Below are 20,308 nucleotides of genomic sequence, written 5' to 3' on the forward strand. Positions count from 1 at the left end.
AAGTCTCCCACAATCATATTCCAGCCAGTGTAAGTGGCTTTTCTAAGAGATTCTGGTGTGCATATTTCATACCATCAAAACAGAGAAACGCACTACAAGATTGCCCTACTTGAACACTCCAGGATGTTCACACAGCAATGAATGATGCAGCCTGAATAAACCAGAAGAACTCTCAAAGTTATTTGGGCATTAGGCCATTACAGTGCTAAAAAGTGACACGACTCCAGCGGTAAGACGACAGAGTTTCAAATTTCCAAACCAGTTCTTCTCCTGTTTTAATACAGTTTTAATGAACATCAGTCCAAGAGATCACTTGATAGTATGAGGTACATTCCTTGACCACATATGGCTGTGCTTAAGGAAAAGGACAAACATATACTTAAATTAAATAGTGTAATTTAATTTAGTAGCAGTTTAATTATCATTAAGTTAAAAAAAAGTTATAATTAACTGTTAACGTTAATGACTTGAGGCCTTTCAGAATGCATGAATCCAAAAGGAAATATCCAGCAGGTGGTCACAGTTTTTGCACCAGCACTGCCACCTGCATCAGTCTCTTAAAGAACTATTTGTTCAACGAAGAAATTGGTCTACAGTCTGTAACAGGAGTCTTGGCTCTGCTACTTTGCATGGTCTTCTAACAGATACACAATTAACTCATAGGTGGACAACACAATGGCTGTGTTTGGTATCTGCCGGATGAGTTGGGCAAAGAGTCCTCTATAGAAGGCGAGATAGCCTTCTTCACGTGCTACCAGACGTGCTGTCTGAATGAAAGACTTGTATTTAGTGCCTTCTTCTCGCAGCCGTGTCCGTATGACCTCTGCAGAAAAGTAAAACAGAGCCCAAAGTTAACAAGACTTGAACCTTCCCATTGAGAAACATGCCATTACCAGTAAAGAGTATGCAAAACCCAGGGACATGAAAGCCTTCCTGTACCAACTGCCTGCCAGTACTTTCAGCCATGGGATCCTGTATGCATTGCCCTTCAGGCAAGAAGCAAAGTTAAAGATGAGTTCCCTTTCATGTGGAATAAATTGATTATTTGCTCATTGAAGCTACTACAGAACTAAATACTTCCCTGATGCTCACATAATCAATATCGCTCTTTCTATATAACCATGATAAAATCCACATCTACCCAAAAAGGGTAACACTGCTCAGCCTACAAGTGTTTCCCACCACTTGATCACAGAATCCCAAAGGCTGTGGGTACTCAGCTAGATGAGGCTACTAGTGAGAGCAGAAGCATTAGGCATTCCATTTCTTTTTGGCATTTTTTGAGTTGTTTTTAAACTAGGAAGTCCCAGTCACCAGCTATGTGGCTAACTAGGAATGGTGGGACCAGTACTGAAAATGCCAACGCATATGCACACGCCACAGCAACGTGCATTTGGCCATTCAAACAACCAAGAATTTTACAGCCCTAAACCCCATCATCCCTCTTGGATTACAGGCAACAGCTGTTCTACTGCAGTCATAAATGGAAAAGTTAACATACCATGTGGATAAGCAATGCAAGAGGCACAGCCCTTGGAAACAGCAGCAGCAAACATCAGTCCAAAGAAGTTTGTCGAGTTCCTTTCGGTCCCATTAGGAGGAGAAGGGGGCAGTTGGACTTCCTTTAGGTGCTTTTTTAAACTTTCATAAATAGCAAAGCAGATAATGGTCTCAGAAATCCCAGCATAGGAGGCAGTCAGGCCCCTATAAAAGCCACGGACACCTTCTGTCTGGTAAACGTATCTAGCGCACTGCAAAGCATTCATTGGTTTTGAACCCCTGACTCTAAAAAAAAAAGCAGAACAGAGCATATAATGAGCCCAGAAAAAGAATTAATATTCAAAAAACCTCATGGCTTTCAATAGTTTTTAACACTACAGAAATGGTTCTCTGCTAAGTTTTACTCCAAAAATCTTCTAGGAAAGTGCATAGAGCAGGACTATCATGCTAAGAGGGCACACTTGGCTTTGCTAATTCACTAATACATACTCGTAATAATTATTTCAGCTCAAGTTTCTATCCAGTCTGTCACAGTTCACACCAATGCTTTAAAAGACAATAAGCATTGAAGAGACACTGTTTTGTCTTAAACTAGTAATCCCATTTAAAGCCATCTTCAGCAGGCCAAGAGACAGAGGTCTGCTACATGAGAAATGATCCTTCATTTTAGGAGGCAGCACTTGGTTCAAAGGTGCCACCCTGTGAAGTGCTGGAATTAAGTCTTATAAATCATTTCTAAAAGTTGTGGTGCCTTAAAGGATCCTTCCTATCTGACCTAACATGTCCTTGCAAGAAGGAAATTCTAAGCAGTCACATTATTAGCAGAGTCCCTCGTTGCTTCGATATCCACCAGTGACTGTGAATCACTCAACTAAAAGGTATTACTGTCAAATTCCCTCTCTGTCTTCAGGAGGTATAGTAATACAATGCTGAAGGAAGCAAAAGAACATTAAACCACTGCAACAGATTCTTATTGCCTCTAGAACATTTTACAAAACTAAACTACTGTGGCTTCATTACAATTTAAGAACATCCCCCTTTCTGTTTACAGCTACCTAGCCATGCATCAGTAACCTTGCTCTGTTGCAGTAACACACAGATCTGTGGGGTCTAGGATCAGTACCAGCGAGGTTGCCAAATGGGACACAGACTGCAACCTCGTGCTCAGCCTCCCACATGAGTTCTTCTGACCTCTCCAAAGCCTCTATTATTGCTGTATCAAAGCATTTCAGTCCTTGATATATTCATCCTCAACATCAACCCCTGAAGTACAGAAGAGTCTCTAAGCAGGAATCTAAGAGAAAATTAATGCTATGCCCAACTTACTTAAGATTTACAGTGAAACCAGAAACTGAACCTAACTCAGCACTCAAGGCAACTTTCACATCGTTCTCAATAGTAACTGTGCATCAAACTGAAGTAGGACACACAGAATGTTAACCTTTAGTCTGACCAGGCAGAAGCATGGTGGCTTGAAAGGTGGAAGTGAGAGTCAGGGAAACAACTGGGCAAGATCTATCAAGGTACAAAGAGCCATGAGTGAAAATGTGAAAGTTCAGTTCTCCAGAGGCTCCCTTAGCCACTCAGTGGCACCCAACCTCCCTCAATCAGTTACTTACTTCCGTTCCAGTTGCATTCTGGTTTTCACCATCCATATAGGATTCATCAAGGAATTTGTGATAAAGGCTGAAAAAGAGAAAAGAAAACAAAAAGTAAAGCTGCATCCAGGCCGGTGTATTGCCATGGCAAACATGAACTTTATACACTGTGCAGTGAGACAGTTCTAGTTACCAGCTCTATCTAGAGGTTTCAAAAGACATGCAGGTGTGTAGTTTACAATCTCTCTCTTACCAGAAAACCATCTCATGTTAAACTTCAGGAGGTGTCGATCAATGGCCTTGGAATTTCTTAAAGGATTTCTTCCTTTTGGCACCTATTTTAATATGTACTTCGTATGTACTAAAGACTGCTGTAGACAAGATACCTTACTTACTGACTGGGTTCTAGAATAATAGATAAAAGGAAGCCAGTGGGGAAAACACACATGTATTAGTCTTTTGTTTTCCCCAAGGCTCTAGGTGGTGCCATTGAGCCATCTCATTAACAGAATCCACTCATAATTAAGGGGTTAGTTTGGGAAAGATTATTTTTAATGATTACTCTGGTGACTGATGCTTGAACTAGTGGAGCTCTTCGGCAGTATTCTTCCTACAAGAAGAAACTATTTTCCCCATCCTTTTAGGAAAAATACAACATCCTAAAACAATTTGGCTAAAACAGTATCAAAAGTTTGCTGGTGTCTACTAATATTTTTCTTCTTACATTCAGAGACATTACCATAGCACTGCAGTTGGAAAAAAGTTCATCCCAAGTCAGTAAACAACAATCTGGAAATATTTCAACGTGTTGGACAGGAAAACAGTTCCTCTGTAGACAAGGTAAGTTAAGAGCTAACAAACTCCTGTTTTCTGGCACGTACATCCTCAAACCAAGTGTACATTTTCAGAATGCACCACATACTGACCTCTGTACTCATTCATATACCACAATTATCCAAAGCTGTCAGCCAAGACTGGTGTGCTAGCCTAGGTCCTGTACAGACAGACTGAAAGTCCAGTCCTTGCCATTCTGTTTGTTTCCTAACTATTGAGACGGATAGAAGTCGTCTTGTAGCAACAACAACTTGGAATAAATACTTTAAAGAATTAACGTGCATCTCAGAGCCACACAGATACCAATGCATCTATTGCCTGCTATTGGCGAGGGGCTGGACACTGGGGTATTGCTGCAGACCATACGGAAGATGAATTACAAATACATACCTGCAGAACCCGCAGAACAGATGTGCACAATGTTGCTGTTGGGCACAAAAATGCCATTAAATCGCTCTTTGGCTTTGGAGTAGCATGCAAAATAGACAGCTCTGTGGGGGGAAAGAAAAGAAAAAAAAAAAAAAGAGAAGAAAAGCAATGCAATACACACAACATCAAATTAGACACATTCTTTACCCCACCCCCCCGAAAAACAAGACTTTCCAAAGAGGCCTGCACATGACTGCTTCCATCTACAAGGACACAGGATTTTTTTTTTCCTCCTTACACTACAGTGCCACTATCTGACTTGACACCCACAGGGTAGAAATATTTTACTTTCGCACCAAGTCTGACATGGAAGGCAACATGGTCTTGCAGACAAAGCAAGTTAGATTGGATACCTACACCAGCTCCGGCATTAAACATACTTTGTAAACTTGCGAATGTCACTTTCCCACCTGGAGCCTATGTTTTCCATAAATTTGTTCAGCACTGTAACTGTGTTAGCAGCACTTCATGCTTTAAACACTTAACCCTGGACTCAAATGAAAAAGTTTTACACACCTCAAATCCCTACGTAACGCGTAGGAATAGAGGATGCTCAGCTGATCTGCAACAGTCGGTATGATGAGTAAGAAGCTATCTGAACCAAACAGGTTCACATCACAGCTCCTTGAAGTGAACTGCTAGAAAAAGATGGATATTGGTGGCTACAATTTGAGAATTTCCATAAAGTACCTTACTCCAATCTTATGGAAGACTATGAAGGAACAAAAAGACAGCATGAGTGAGTTGCATGAAAAAGCAAGCAGTCTTGGATTCAGATCCCTGCTGCAAAGATTACCTGTACAGAAACAGGATTCCCCACTTCCGAGGGGAACATCCTACCTACTAGCCAAGAGGACAGAGAGGGAGTACACCACTCTCCAAATTCCTTTTTATCTGGTTCAATTTCAGCCAGAGAACATCTGCCAATTTCCCCACTGCTAACAAGTTTTAACATTTGCTAGGCACAAAGATCTTCAGTCCTGCCAAGAATAGAACAGTCACAGGATACAGACAAACTTTGTAGCTACTTTTGTTGTTGCTGTTTTAAAAAAAAAAAAGGATACACACCCCCCCTTCAGGGTTATGTGGCAGCAATGCATGTCTTTCCCCCTCAGCTGCAGTTTTTCATTTGAGAAGAATTTAGGCAATCAAGGACCAGATAGGTACTCCTCTCCCCTGGCATCTAGCTCCTACTCAGTGTTTGGCAAGCACTTTTATGTACGCGCAGGGAGGTAGCAGATCATATTAGAAAAATGCAAATATTAATCCTACAGATTTTGCTGCACTACTTTCTCTTGTTTTCTCAAGCACATGATAAGTGGCTTTTGCAATGACTTGGAATTTAAGTGCCTTATTTAAGCTGCACCTTCCAGTGTTATACAAGTGTACAGCAGATTTTTACAAGTATTTCTTGGTACGTATACCATGCAGTATACTTGCACAGATCTGTTTACAGATGGGATAACTTCATGACCTCTTCTTTTGAATCACAAATGCACTACAACGTTTGGGTTGTTACCTTAAATGCGTCTTTTAGCAATATAGTTTAGGTATTTACCTTGATGGTGCAACTCCAACCAAGTTTGGACCCAGCCCTCGGAAGAGTGACCTTGGTCCTTCTTTTTCCAGAATTGACCTTAAAATAAAAACAAATGGGGGGGGGGAAGATAGCATTTGGGTTAAAAGTTATGCTTCTTGTTCTGTCAGACAGTCAGTCAAAAGAACTGTACAAAAGTAATGAGTATTAATTGTGAAGCTGTTAGCTTTTAAGCTACATAATATACTTCAAAATTAGCAGAATTATACACTACTGAATAAAAGTCACTATACCATAAAACTTCAGTGCACTACAGGCAAATGTGTGTCATACGGCACAAGGTTATAATTCCCATTCTTTGAAAGCTATCAGGAATTGACTTAAAGTTTTCATGGAGCATCCAGTGATAGCTGACTCTGATAAACAAAGAATATTTTTGGCATTCTCTGTATCTAAGCAATTCAGGAGTTGGCTTCCTATATAGAGACATGAAGAAAATAAATCCTTTTTCCTTTCCCAGAGTGAAAGTTGAATGTGACAACCGTACTACAAGCTACGCCTCCCCAGGTAGTTCAGGGATATCTGGTTTAGAGGGCATTCAAAAGAGTTCACATCATCTTTCCCAAGTAGACTACAACTACAGAGCTACTGCTGTGAATCACTGTCAGGACTGGACTTTATGATCAGGTCAAAAGCATGAAGATCACCTTTTCCCAAGTAAACTACAACTGCAGAGGTACCGCTGTGAATCACTGTCAGGACAGGACTTTATGATCAGGTCTAAAGCATAAGTGATGCTTTCCTGCAGTTCTGCAATTGCAACAGCCCGGGTTTCCAAAGCCATTTCTACCCATGTTCCCTCACACCCTAGAAGGCACACTGGGCGAGAACTTCTCAGAAGAAGATAAACTGTTTGGACAGCTTCCCCTGCAGCTGCCAAGTTCCGTACAACACCTTGCTGAAGTGCCTCATTAAAAGACTTATGTTAAAAATTCCTTGCACTACTAACAGCAGACATATTTACAAGGACTGAAACAACAGCCAAACACTAGTGAACAGCCAAGTATTTACCGGTGAAAGCCAGGTACAGTCCAGTAATCACTGGTATTTCAGTGCACAATCTGCTAGACAGGAGTCCTCTTAACTGAACTCACTACGCGAAAACCACACAAGAAAATCCAGATAACACCAGGCTCCACGGATAGTTCACGTGCACCTGTTGGAACTGCCAATTTTTTAGAATTTGCTTTCTAGGTCATCAGCACCATTGAGAATGTTCCCCACAGATTCCAAACCCAAGCTCATTAGACAGAAGAAGATATAGGAGCTTCTGAAACACTTTTTCTGCAGCAGAGTTGAACTTTTCTTGTAAACTCCAGGGCTGAGTGTCTCCAAGGAGACAGATCCACCAACTACTTGTTCTTTGTCACTTAACAGTCACGACTGCAGATTCCAGCTGGGGTGACTCATCAGAATCTTAAATGGATTAGACAAAAACAGCCTGTCCTTCTGGAGTGCTTTCTATTCGGCAGCAGGCTTAACCTGCCCTCCTGAGTACCTACTTTCTATTTACAGCAGTTAAGGGGTTTTCATACTCAACACTTTTAACTCTTACAGAGCAATTTTATATGTAGGGCTCTAATGGTTGCTTCTTTAGCCATACAATTTTCCCAAACCAGAAGGCCCAAGTCATATCCAGTTTGGCAATGCATGCGTGACCAGGATTGAGAAAGGAATGGAGGAGTTAAAGCAAGACACCTAACTTCACTTCCTTCATCATACATTTGTATTTTACCAGAAAGATCATAATCAATAGCATTATCTGTTTTTCATAGATGCTACCTGCAAGGGAATGACAGCATAAATACTTTGCTCTCACTTCTCAATCCTCTGAAGTAAGCAGGTCGAAAACCTGGTGATACATGCAGCTGAGCAATTCCTGAAGTGAAATTAAATCAAGATCATAGTCACCAAATTTAATGGGTTTAATAAATATGTTAAAAGGTTGACCCAATTTTAAACCATTTCCTCTCTCCCTTTAAAAAAAAAAAAAAAAAAAAAAAAGACAACCCCAGAAAAAGATGGGCCAAGAGGATGAATAAAGAGCCTTGTGCCTTGAAGTTACTTCCTTTAGTTAGAGCTGCCTAAAGTTCCATCCTGCAAGGTGAAAAGATAGCAAGGGAAAGGAGATGAAAATCAAAGGCAACTGGCACCACCTCACATTTTCAGTCACGAATTGCTCTAGACTCACCTCTGAATAGACAAAGAAATGTTTGGCAGGGGAAAGAAGCACTGTTTACAATACAGAAACTCAAGTCCCAGAATGACTCTAGCCAGAGTTCTGCAGAGAATTTGAATTAGCACTGTACTGTTATATAACTGTGCAGCTTCTCCCCAGGCAATCTGCCAAGCCTGTTGGCCTTACATAAAATCATTCAACTTGCTTTGCTAGTCACTATTTTCTTTGGCATTTCTGCTACCTGATCTAAACAGGACCTCTCTGCGTCACCCTGGGGTGCCCAATGATCCAAATAAACTCCATCCATTTGCATGAGGTCCGAACCATAAGTTTACGGTGCTTTGATATGAAAAACAGTAGTAGAGATTTGGACTTCAGAGTTGCTGGTAAAAGTGTTCAGCAGTTGTAAGCGAGATGATTTCACATTTCCTCTTCTTTACAAATACACATCTGAAAAGGGAACAGCTGGAGCATCAACTGCTGCAGCCTGAAGCACACAGAAGGCTTCTATCATAAGTAATAAAGGTGTAGATAGGATTGATACATAATAATAACTGGCAAAGACAACATCTAATAGCAAACAGAGGAGAGCTCATTAAGTGAGCTATAGCTGACGAAAAGATAAAAGCTTCCAAGACCCCAATTAGATATTATAGTGAGACTGCTTTTGCAAAAAGTGTCCTTCCCCCACTCCCATAAGTTTCAGTTATAGATCATCCACACAAGAGTGCAGACAAGCGTAACTTAAAATATACGGGAACAGAGAATTCTGGAGGTCATGTGGTTCAAATGAATGCTCGAAGCAGGGGCAGCTTCAAAGACAGATCAGGGGTTGACATGCATCCTTAAGTGCAGAGAATCAGAAACCTTGTTACAATGCTGGTCCATTAAGGTGAAAAGGCTACAGGCTCTCACTTTTATAGGATGCTCCAAAGAGAGAGCCCTTCAAGAGAGGAATTAAAACTTCCCTCCATCAAACAGCTAAATAGCATGGGCAGCAATAGCAACAAGTATCTCTACTAGTTGCTCAAAGCAAACTGGGAATGGCTCCAGGAAAAAGAAAAAGACAGCATATGTGGCTTATTCAGTCCTTCAATCATTTGCTAACAATTGGCCCCAGATAGCAAGGATTACCTGTTCCAATGCTCAAAGGAGACAGTAAGCATGATTATTCCAAATAGGAGACAAAGACCACACTTCTCAGTGTTGAAAAACAGAAAAAGCCCTTTCCTGCGATAGTTCCCACAAGCTAAGGCATATCAAGAGTTTACAGTATGTCGGGTGTATTGATCCCTAGCAAGTCATAACTACCGAGAAGCCTGAATGTGAGGAGACAGCTTAAAAATAACACTTCCAGACACTTACTCAAATCAATTAACTTTGGAAAGTTTCTAAGTAGTGGAAACAAATCTCTGTGGAAGTTCAAATGAACGCTCAGGAGTCCTGAATATGTATGTGTTTTTAAAAGAATAATTTATCTTTCTACTGCTGAAGGCAGAAGTCCAACTGACATGAATCCTCCCAGTGCAAGTCTGGAGCAAAATTTGCATTCTGTGTTTGCATGGAGTTGAAACTCAGATCACTGGTGTCAAGCAACACTGAATGACAGGAGGAGCAGTACTCACTTGAGAACACTAAAGAGCCCAGGTGATACTGATGTTGGCCTGACCATTCCTTCACCACTGATGGTCCCCAGCTGGACTTGCGGATAGTAGACAGCCCGGAAGGCCAGCTTTGAAGATTGGAGCCTAGTCTTTATTACCTCTAAGGGACACGTAAAGATGGCACCAACCGTTCCGCCGCATCTGTAAAATACAATTTAAACAGAAGACAGAGTCAGGAAAACACAGCTGCACAGACATGTCAAATCACAGCACAGTGTATAAATAAAATCTGAAGAGTTGTCTCCAGTTGCTCCGCATTGTGGACATCTTATTAGGAAGCAGGGCAGTTTTGGCACTGGGCACGGGAGACTGTTCCCAAGCCCTGGGGGAGGGGAGAGAAGGTTGAGAAACTGTTGTAATGATCATGTGTAGTGATGAGATTGGTAAACACAAAGATGATACCCAGCACTAACAAAAAAAAATCCCTGACTGACCATCTGCTGGTCCCGTGTTCTGCCAGGACTTGGAATTCTGCCTGTAAAAACTTCAGAGGCATCCGTGTTTCAGAGGTCATTGTCCTAAAACAGACAAATCCTTGGATGGTTTTTTCTTATGGGAAGCAGGAAGCTGGCAGATGAGAACAAGCCACTGGGGATTAGGACACTATAGACTGAAAACACAGCACTATAATTCCTCACCATTTCAGTTATTAAGATTCAAACAGCTGTCTACAGAAGTAGCAAATATCAAAACCGCAACAAGTTAGGCCCTCCTAAAAACAGTAGATATCAACTGCCTTTGAGGGTGGGGGGAAGGAAGCTGCAAGGATGAGAGGGAGGGTGGGAAAACAGCATAACAGGACAGAAAGACTACTAAAGAACAGAACTCCCTCACTTTGATAACAGAAGGACAAAAATAAGATACTATACACCCACACATATGTGTGTGCATGTATACATACACATATACATATATTTAAAAGTATATATATAAAAAACCCCATAAATTATCCTATAATAGGCATATATTCATCTTAAAGTAGTCAGACTGAGCTTCAGAAAAAGCACACTGGGCCAAGAATATAAGGTGTATGAGTCCTAATTTTAATTTTAATCAGTGATCTGGAAAAGTCAAACCATTTCTCTCTCTGCTGCTGTTCCTCTTTGGTAATTGAATGTCCCTTCTGTCAAACTTCACAATTAAACATAACGCTGAGGTTGGCTAGAAGGCACTATATCTAAATATTATTAATCCAACATGTTGGAATTTAGGAAGACTTAACTAAAGATTTCAGTTTTTTTCCCAGGATGTTACAACAACTGAACCTACTGACTAGGAAATATTTTCTTTGTTTACACAAGTGTCAAAGCATGTGATTCCTTCAAAAATCTGTGTTTGCGATTTTCCTTAGAAAACACCATGAGTCAACAACTTAATTCTCTTTGATGTTAATATGAAATTGTAATTTAAGCAGTTTTCCATGAAAGGGAGATGAATTATATATAAAAAAAATTCCTATCCTTTGTCTTGTGCATAAAAAAAAAAAGCATTGCTTGCTAGAGCCATAAGAAATTTGCATGCACTAATTTGGAACACAGATCCATAAAAGGAGATTAATAAAGGTACTAGTGCATATCTTCTAAAGCCTGAACTATTTTACTAGGAGACTCTTCTTTTAAACACAAAGAAAATAGTAATTAAAGAAGAGCAGAAAAATCCAAGCTGTAGATACATACTAGTTTATAAATGCTTTATCCAGTACAGCTTATTTTCCTTGCTGAAACAGCAGGTCTTATATCAAAAAGCAAACATTCCTTGCCAAAACCCTGAAGCCCCTGCACTTGCACTAACAGCCTGGCCACCCTGGCTGTACAACCACAAAAATTAAGGTTCTTTAGAAGGTTCAAAAGGACACCTCAGAGCACATGGCTGGGGAATACAACTTCCTCACTACAGTTTCATGTTCTGCAAGATTCTGTCCAAGTACATGATCCCAAACACTATGCTTTTCAGATACAAATACATCCAACAGAAGAACCTGTGTTTTCACTGAGACTGGCAATATGATTTAACAGCGTGCTTCAGTGAGTTTCTCCTTTCAGTTCTTACTTCCTCCTCCTCCCTGCTGAAAGGGGAAAAAAACCTAAACTAGAGACAATCCATACATCCAAAGTGACAGATACTATAAGAAAGAGCTTTGCCTTCATCCCTTTTAAACCACTTCCGCTTTGACTCTTGAATAAAGTCACAGCGTTTTTCATGGAAGTAGGTACATACCAGCTGAAGTCGTGTCATTTGGCTCAAAAATGACAGTGTTCATGGAGACCTTATCAGGCCTCTGATTGTTTTGTGTACTGAACCAGGGCCTGGACACAAGCCTTCTGGTGTGTCAACACTACTCTGGAGGACATCGCTTCAGTTTATCCTTCTCTGTTTTGTCAGATGCATCTCACGCTGCTCACATTTCTCTGAAATTAGATCTTGGGGGGAAAAAGAGAGGTCAGGAATGGCTTCTCCAGCAAAACCTTTCCTGTTCCCACAGCTCACACTTATAACTCGGAGCAGGAAGTGTTTTGAGGATCCCTCTTGCAGATCCCCTCTGCCACCTCTCCTACTACGTATATCCAATACAGACACAAGTATGTATAATTAACACCTGACTAATCAACATACTCAAGAGAAATTGTAAGTCTGTGGGAACTCCATGAAGAGAATTTGATTGCCTTAATTCCCAATTCATTTATCTACCAACACTCTACTACTGTGTACTCCGTCTACAGTCCTCATTTATTTCACATCTATGACCATTAAAACAATACTTTCACAGTAACAATTCATAAATTCAGAACACTGAAAATCCATTTGCCATTTCTGAACTACCAGCTGCTCAGTCTAGAGTGACATCTTGCTATACAATTTTTTAGCCTCTCTGGCATATTCCCTCTTGCATCAGCTGTCTTCTTGCCCACTCCTTGCTTTTCATCCTTTTAGCCTGACAATGCCGTTAATTTATGCAGCCTTTAATATTTAAGTACTTCTGGTAATGCATATGCAATCCTCTGATATTCAACACAATGAGTTAATATCTGCATCATCAGTTTTAACAGCTCAGAGTCTATGCTGTCAGTGTGACATTTAAGAAAAAAAGCATGATCTAACAGAGCAATTCTCAGAATGTCAACAGGGTGCATACATTATGTCCCAAATATAAATACACACCAGATAGTTCAATTAAGGACTTTGATGGAGTACTGGGCAGCGTTTTCAGATGAGCTGATCTTCCTCCACATGGGAATATTATGCATCATACCCTGGTGTGGCTCTATTCCCTGGAAAGATGGCTGAAAAATAACACACTGTGCATAAAAGAAACACTTTATATTCCTAGGGTGTCCCAAATGCCTACATTTGGGAAGAGAGGAAAAACAACCAGTCTTCCTCAGCTACCATAAAGAGCCATAAACCCTGAAAGATTCAGACTATGGATATAAAGTTCCAGATAAGTTTCATTTGGGAACATCTTACGCTGCAATCAAGGCAAAACCGCAAAGTCTTCATACTGGTTTGAGTCGGGGGGTTTTTTGCTACATGAGTGCAGAACATGCCTAGCACAGTTCAGAGATGTTAAGCAGCGTTTACTGCACTAGCCTCTTGCAAAAATCCCCAAATGACGTCTAAATCTGTCCTTAGTCAAAAGATAGAAGCCTCCCCAGAAACAAAACACTATGGTAGAGTATCTTCCACAGGTCACATGGGAAGCATAAAGGGGTTCCCAGCTATGCTGTGCATGTACCACAGATAGAAAATCTCTTCCATGTGAGACACCCAACAATTCATCAACTTTGGCCTGTCACTTACTGCCAGAAAAAACGTATTTGTACTCCAGGCTTCGACTGCCTCCTCTAGTTACATGATGGGCCAGGCATAGATTACCATTAGAGCAGTAAAATACAGTTCTCTGCTTTGTGGTGTCCAAACAAAGGAACTAAGGAAACTCTTGGTCTAAAAAGATGAAACATACTTTGCGTTTATGGAGACACATAATGTACTAAACATTAAGAGCTGCAGAAAAATTATTTACGTCCATAAAAAGAAAATACTGTTTAAAAAATATGCCAAGGATGTAAATCTCAAAACCCAATTCCAATTTTTCTCTTGCTGCCAGCTTTCTATCCTTACAAAGTCCACTCCCGATATACCAATGACTTGCATTTGAAATAAACTCTCCGCACCCACTAGCACAATTGATATAGATGCCAAGGACCTTAATTAAGGGTAGGACTTACTTAATCTGTCCTAGATTTAATCACTGAGCAATATTCTTAATATGAGTAACAACACAATGCTGAATGTTAAGGGAAGTTCTGCAAAACAAAAACAAACAAAAAAAAAGTATCCAAACCTTTAGTGATCTTTCAGTAGAGTACCACTGACTTCACCAAGATCATGAGCAAAGGTGATGAGCTGCTTGGTTAGAGGAATCATAACTGATAACCCAGCCTGACACATTTTGCTGTGTGAACATTTGAAATTACCTCTTCCTCCCCAAAGGACAGCAACTACTCTCAACATTTAACAGTGAATTTTTGACAGACAGGAGCCAAGTGAAACACTTGCAAGAGAAGTATTAGTGCAGATAGGCTGGCAACTATACTTAATGGGCCACTTTAGGAACAAGTTGACAGGTATACGTCAATTCATGCTTCATACCTGCACATATGGCTTTAAACATCAAAATACACCTTGGGAAATCATTTGGTGCTACTGACTGGACCCCTCTGATAGATTCAGAAGCCTGTAGAGCTCGCCAAACACAGCTGCAAGACTCCAAATTCAGTGGGACAGCCAGGGATAGAGTTAAACCATGGCACCAACAGTGCAGAGTATTACCTGTTTTCCTGGTTGCTGACATAGGATCATGCCCATGAAGGCAGATAAGGAAATCCCAAAGTGAGCAGTATATTCACAGCAAGTGTGACAAGTTTTAAATGAGATTGTATTTGCAATAGGAATTTCAGTCTGTTTTTCTAAAACGTGCCACATGCTCTAGCACAACGTGCATAGCATAAACAGCAAAGCAGGTTGTATCTTGGGTATTTCGTTACTGCATCATCAAGACTAAACAAAACAAGTTGCTGCATTCTCAGGTGCCATAGGAAATTGAGTACCAAAACAATACAGACGGTTCCTAATGCCTTAATTTTGAGTTATTAAGCATTCAATAAACTTCCAGCTAATCATGTTATCATCAGGTATAGGTATTCCTGTAAACACTGTGTTCCTTGAGCTGATACGCTGTTAGTGAATGACACAATGCACATGAGAACCTGAACTACGCAGAGGGCTGGAAGACAGTCGATCTCATCAACTCCAGCTGTCCTGGACCACACACAGTATAGCAGATACGTATACTTCAGGCGAAGACTGCTTCTCTCCATTTTACAAATGGAAACATTATCTCCCAAATGGATTGTCAGCATTAGCACAACGCTTAACAATTAACATCTGTGGGAGCAGTATACCAGTCCCCTTCCCCACAACGCGCTTAGTTACTAATCCAGGGAATAACTTTTCTTTAGTTCTGTGACCTGTACTAGACATTCAGGCAAACCCAGCTCAAATTCAACACTTTAAACAAGGCTCCCAGCAACCCAGTGCATGAAACACCCCTCGGCTGCAACTGAGACAATCAACCTATGCCATGGAGACAGGTGTCACCATGACCTCAATTCAAAGCAGCTGGATGTCACCAACCATCCCAAAGTACGCTTCCAACTCTTTTACAGGTAGCTTAAGCAAGCTTTGGTATCTAAAGTTGCTTTTCAGAGCCATAGGAGCAAGGGAGTTACGCACTAAGGCCTCAATACCCAGACAGAAAAAATGTCACAAGCATGGTTTTATTCAAACAAATGGTCCCCCCATTTTGAACCAAACTAGTAAATAAAATATATCACATAGTACCTATATGAAACCAAGATAAATAAGTTTGTTCCCAGTTTTTGCTCTTTGCCAGTTCTATGAAGGGCACTGCAGCCTCTAAATACGACTTCTTAGGAAATCCCTGTGGTAAACAGTATTACTCCAGCTGGAAAGACAACATGGAGTAACCTCTGCTGCAGCCTAGTCCACAGTTCTTCCCAAACAAAAATAAGCAACAACTGCATTGACTTCAGCAGGCAAGCAGGAACCCAGACTTGTAAACATGCTCACATCTGTTGTGCAACTTAGGCATCATTCTCTTTGCTGCTTCTGAAATCTTCCCTGCCCTCAGAGTCATCTTCCCATCAAAATGCCAAGACCCTTTGGTCTGCTGTTACTATTGTAAGCCTTAAAAGGAACTGACAGAAACACAGTCTGCCTGCCTATAGTAAGTCGGCTGATAGGAAGCCATCTCTTTCAACAACCCAAGAACACTTTCTAATATTCAAGTGCATTTCATCACTCCTAGCCTCTGAAGTACTAAACACTTCTATTCTGGCCATTAAGATTATCTGAGGCTGGCCTGCCTTTTTTGTGCACACATAAGGATACTGTATTACATCATCTTAAACAGACACCGCACCCCATCCTCACCTGCACAGGAAGCTATCGTAATACCAATAATGTCTATCAAAATTATTTCAAGTGAATGGGCTGCTCCTGCTTTACCTGCAAAAAATACTTTACACTTGAAAAAGGTTAGCATCTTACACAACTTATAAAGTATCCTGAACTTCCAACACTTTATTCTGCTGGAGGGGTAATTTTATCCAGGGTCCTGGTTCTGCAAACAGCTTTATGTCACGATACAACCCATATATTATAATAGGGTTCTCTGAAAGAAAGCGAAGAGGTAAAGGTATCTGAAGGACTAATGAAGGGCTTTAACAGAAACTATTACTCAAGCACTAACACACTAACAATTCTTTCTAAAATTCCTTTCATGATCTAATAGATGTAGCAAAATATTATCACAACTGAGCTCCTTTAATCAGATTTTATTGAGCAGGCATCCTTTACCACTGCTACTACTAAAAACCGAAATGCCTAAGGGAGGCACAGCACAGAGCCTCATCTCTAATATGATGTGGGTTTCTAGCTCGCCTATCAGCTGGCTGCTCCAACACCCCTCCAAACACATCACCTATTTCCTACTACATTTCTTACATGTAGAGAAAAGTGTTTTAATAAGCTTGGGCAATGGTTCAAAACTGATGCTCCATTTCTTGTTCTATCCAGCGAGCCATAAGAAGTCTGCATTTCTCACTTGAAAAGCAGAGATAATAGCATTAGTAGACACGTACACGCAGAGGATATGGAAGTGCAGGGCCTTGAACAGGGAACCGCTCGGAAATAAACTGTTTGGATGGTGGGGGTGTGTGGTGGACCAAACACTTTAGCATTGGCAAGTGCACGAGAAGACTAAATTTGCTGTCTCATATTCCTTTCTGTAACATCACAGCAAGATGACAGTACACTTTTCCGTGTCTCTGTAAATAACAAGATATACAGAACAACAATCAGGTGCAGCAATGCACATTTAAAGGGCTGTATACCCTAAAAGACCATCTCTTTCCTCTGTGCTGAATTTTCATTGCTGCTTTAGAAACAGATCAATCTTATTCTACCAGAGTGGTCAGGGGGATATTCCCTGCTGTGTTTCCATTCTTTCCCCCCAATGCTCTCTCAAAACCAGATCAGACCTGGTGACTTCCTAGGCATGCTGCAGAAAATGGTTGTTTACCAGGATCCTTAGAGAAGGCAGAGGATACGTTAAATGAGTAAGGAAGATGCTGATCACCCAGCACTAGATTAAACACTGATAAGTTTAAAATTCCTATTTATTTTTAGTCTGCCGAGTTATGTGAGGACACCTAGGGTTCTGGACAGGCACTGTTACTATCCAAACAAGCTGCGCGTGCACATCCAGGCCCAGTGTCTGTCACAGGCTCCAGGTACTACTCTAATGCAAGCGGGGGAGGCAGGGGAAAGAAGAGGACTTAAAACAACACAGAGTATCCAAGCCAGCAGAAGGAGGGCAGTGTCTTTTAAAAACTTAGCTTTGTTTGGTTTAATATTATATTAAATGAACTTACTGCTCCGGGGATGTGTCAGAGGAGACAGAAGTCTCCTGTTTGGCAACAGAAGAAACAATGGTCTACTATTAAACAGATTTGAAGTAGCAATAGATTTCATGTTGGCTTCCTAACTATTGTCAGCTGACAAACGCTACAGAATATTCTACTACTTAGTTTAAGCCATTAAAAAAAGATTAAAACAAAAGAAGACTTCTGATAAGGACAGAAGTGCACACAACAGCACTTGCTATCTGCGTAACAGATTTTTTTTTTTTAATTATTTTTTAATTTACACCATAAAATGATCTTACTGGCCTACTACTGAAATTACTGCAGTCAGTTAATTAACAAGGCCTTTTGGGCGGGTTTTTGGTCGGTGGTTTGTGGCTTAGGGTGGGTGAGGTTGTTACTTCAAGCTTTTAACACAACAAAAATAAGAAGTTTACAACTCCTTGCAAGAACTTAGAAGAAGTGGCCTAGCGTACCAGCTCATTTACTCAGAATACCAGGACCTTCTCTAACTCTCTTTCCCCTCATCCCTTTTCGGAGTACTTGCTTTTCAGCATAATTACATGGATCAGGCAGTTACACAGCCTCCACTATCAACTGTCACCTACGCAGACCTTGTTAAAGTATTGCGCAAATACCTTCCTTCACAAAAATCAAGCTACGGTCCATCGGAAAGCATAACGCCTGCCGCCCGGACAGTGCTTTTTGGAGGACATCCCTCAGTTCCTGCTTGCTTCAGCAGGAGCCCCATACGAGGGCAGGATTTAGCGTTTCATTTAACGGAGCTGGATAGCACAGCCATGTAAGATTTTGAAATCATACACAGCTAAAGGCCACAGCAGCCCAGCTAACTGCCCAGCGCTGCCCTCGAGCCTCACCACGGTCCTTCCTTACCCCTCCTGCTGAGCTTGCTAAGGACCCACTCTCCGGCTCCGGAAGGCACGGCTTGGAGGGGCGGCTCGGGGCACGCAGGTTTCCGCGGGAGGCGGTGGGAGAGCGGCGAGCCGCGCCGGGCGCCCGCAGCCCCTTCCCGCGGCCGGCACGCCGAGGAGAGGCCGCCGCCCGCCCCGCCGCCAGCCCGCCCCTCACCCGAGGCGGCGGCCGGGCACCCCGGCGGGGCCACCGCGTCCCTCCCGGCGGGCGGCGGCCCCTCCAGCGCGGCCGTGACGCCGCGGCCCGGCGCCCAGGCCAGGCCGGGCCTCCCCCGCGCTCCGCACTCACCCCCCGGCGAAGAGGTGCAGCAGCGTGTTCTCCTGCGGGGCGCCCGCCATGGCGCTGCCGCCGGGCCAGGCTCCGGCTCCGGCTCGGCCAGCGGGCGCGGGAGGCGGAGGCCGGGCCGCGGCGCGCACGTGACGCCGGCGGGCGGTGCGTGATGCGTCACAGGGCCGCGCGTGGCGTCACGGCGCGCAGCACCGCCCCCGCCTGGGCGCGAGGGGAAGGCCGCGGCGCGAGCGGGAGCCGGGGTTAACGGCGGGCGGGGCCGCCTCGGGGCTGGCCGGCTCCTCGGGCCGTACGGCGTGGAACGGGAGGGCGGCTCGAGCCGCGGCGGGGTTGGAAACACAGAGCAGACCGGCCACGTGCCTCGGCACCATAAGCGCGGACGCCACGGAGAACTGACAGCCGCTGTGCGCACGGACACCTGGTCCTGTGCTGTCACCCGTACACAGTCCTGTGCTGTCACATGTACACCTGGTCCTGTGCTGTCACCCGTACACAGTCCTGTGCTGTCACCCCTACACCTGGTCCTGTGCTGTCACCCGTACACAGTCCTGTGCTGTCACCCCTACACCTGGTCCTGTGCTGTCACCCATACACCTGGTCCTGTGCTGTCACCCGTACACCTGGTCCTGTGCTAGCACCTGTACACAGTCCTGTGCTGTCACCCATACACCTGGTCCTGTGCTGTCATGTGTACACAGTCCTGTGCTATCACATGTACACCTGGTCCTGTGCTAGCACCTGTACACGGTCCTGTGCTGTCACCCGTACACCTGGTCCTGTGCTAGCACCTGTACACAGTCCTGTGCTAGCACCCATACACCTGGTCCTGTGCTGTCACCCGTACACCTGGTCCTGTGCTAGCACCTGTACACAGTCCTGTGCTGTCACCCATACACCTGGTCCTGTGCTGTCACCCGTACACAGTCCTGTGCTGTCACCCCTACACCTGGTCCTGTGCTAGCACCCGTACACAGTCCTGTGCTGTCACCCATACACCTGGTCCTGTGCTGTCACCCGTACACCTGGTCCTGTGCAAGCACCCGTACACAGTCCTGTGCTGTCACCCCTACACCTGGTCCTGTGCTGTCACCCGTACACCTGGTCCTGTGCTGTCACCCATACACCTGGTCCTGTGCAAGCACCTGTACACAGTCCTGTGCTGTCACCCATACACCTGGTCCTGTGCTGTCACCCGTACACAGTCCTGTGCTATCACATGTACACCTGGTCCTGTGCTAGCACCTGTACACAGTCCTGTGCTGTCACCCATACACCTGGTC

General features: G+C 43.1%; 1 protein-coding gene across 1 annotated transcript; it reads right to left on the reverse strand.

Moving 5' to 3' along the window:
- Positions 1-527: 527 nt before the first annotated feature.
- On the reverse strand, positions 528-19,078 carry SLC25A33 (solute carrier family 25 member 33). The gene is made up of 7 exons (XM_075721531.1): positions 19,029-19,078; positions 9,763-9,942; positions 5,920-5,997; positions 4,323-4,423; positions 3,120-3,186; positions 1,502-1,785; positions 528-823 (listed from the first exon to the last, which is right to left on the reverse strand). The coding sequence occupies exons 1-7, from the start codon at positions 19,076-19,078 to the stop codon at positions 621-623; spliced, it is 963 nt and encodes a 320-aa protein (XP_075577646.1). The 3' UTR covers positions 528-620.
- Positions 19,079-20,308: the final 1,230 nt, after the last annotated feature.

Source organism: Pelecanus crispus, chromosome 15, assembly GCF_030463565.1.
Source record: "Pelecanus crispus isolate bPelCri1 chromosome 15, bPelCri1.pri, whole genome shotgun sequence".
In the NCBI taxonomy this organism is placed as follows: Eukaryota; Metazoa; Chordata; class Aves; order Pelecaniformes; family Pelecanidae; genus Pelecanus; species Pelecanus crispus.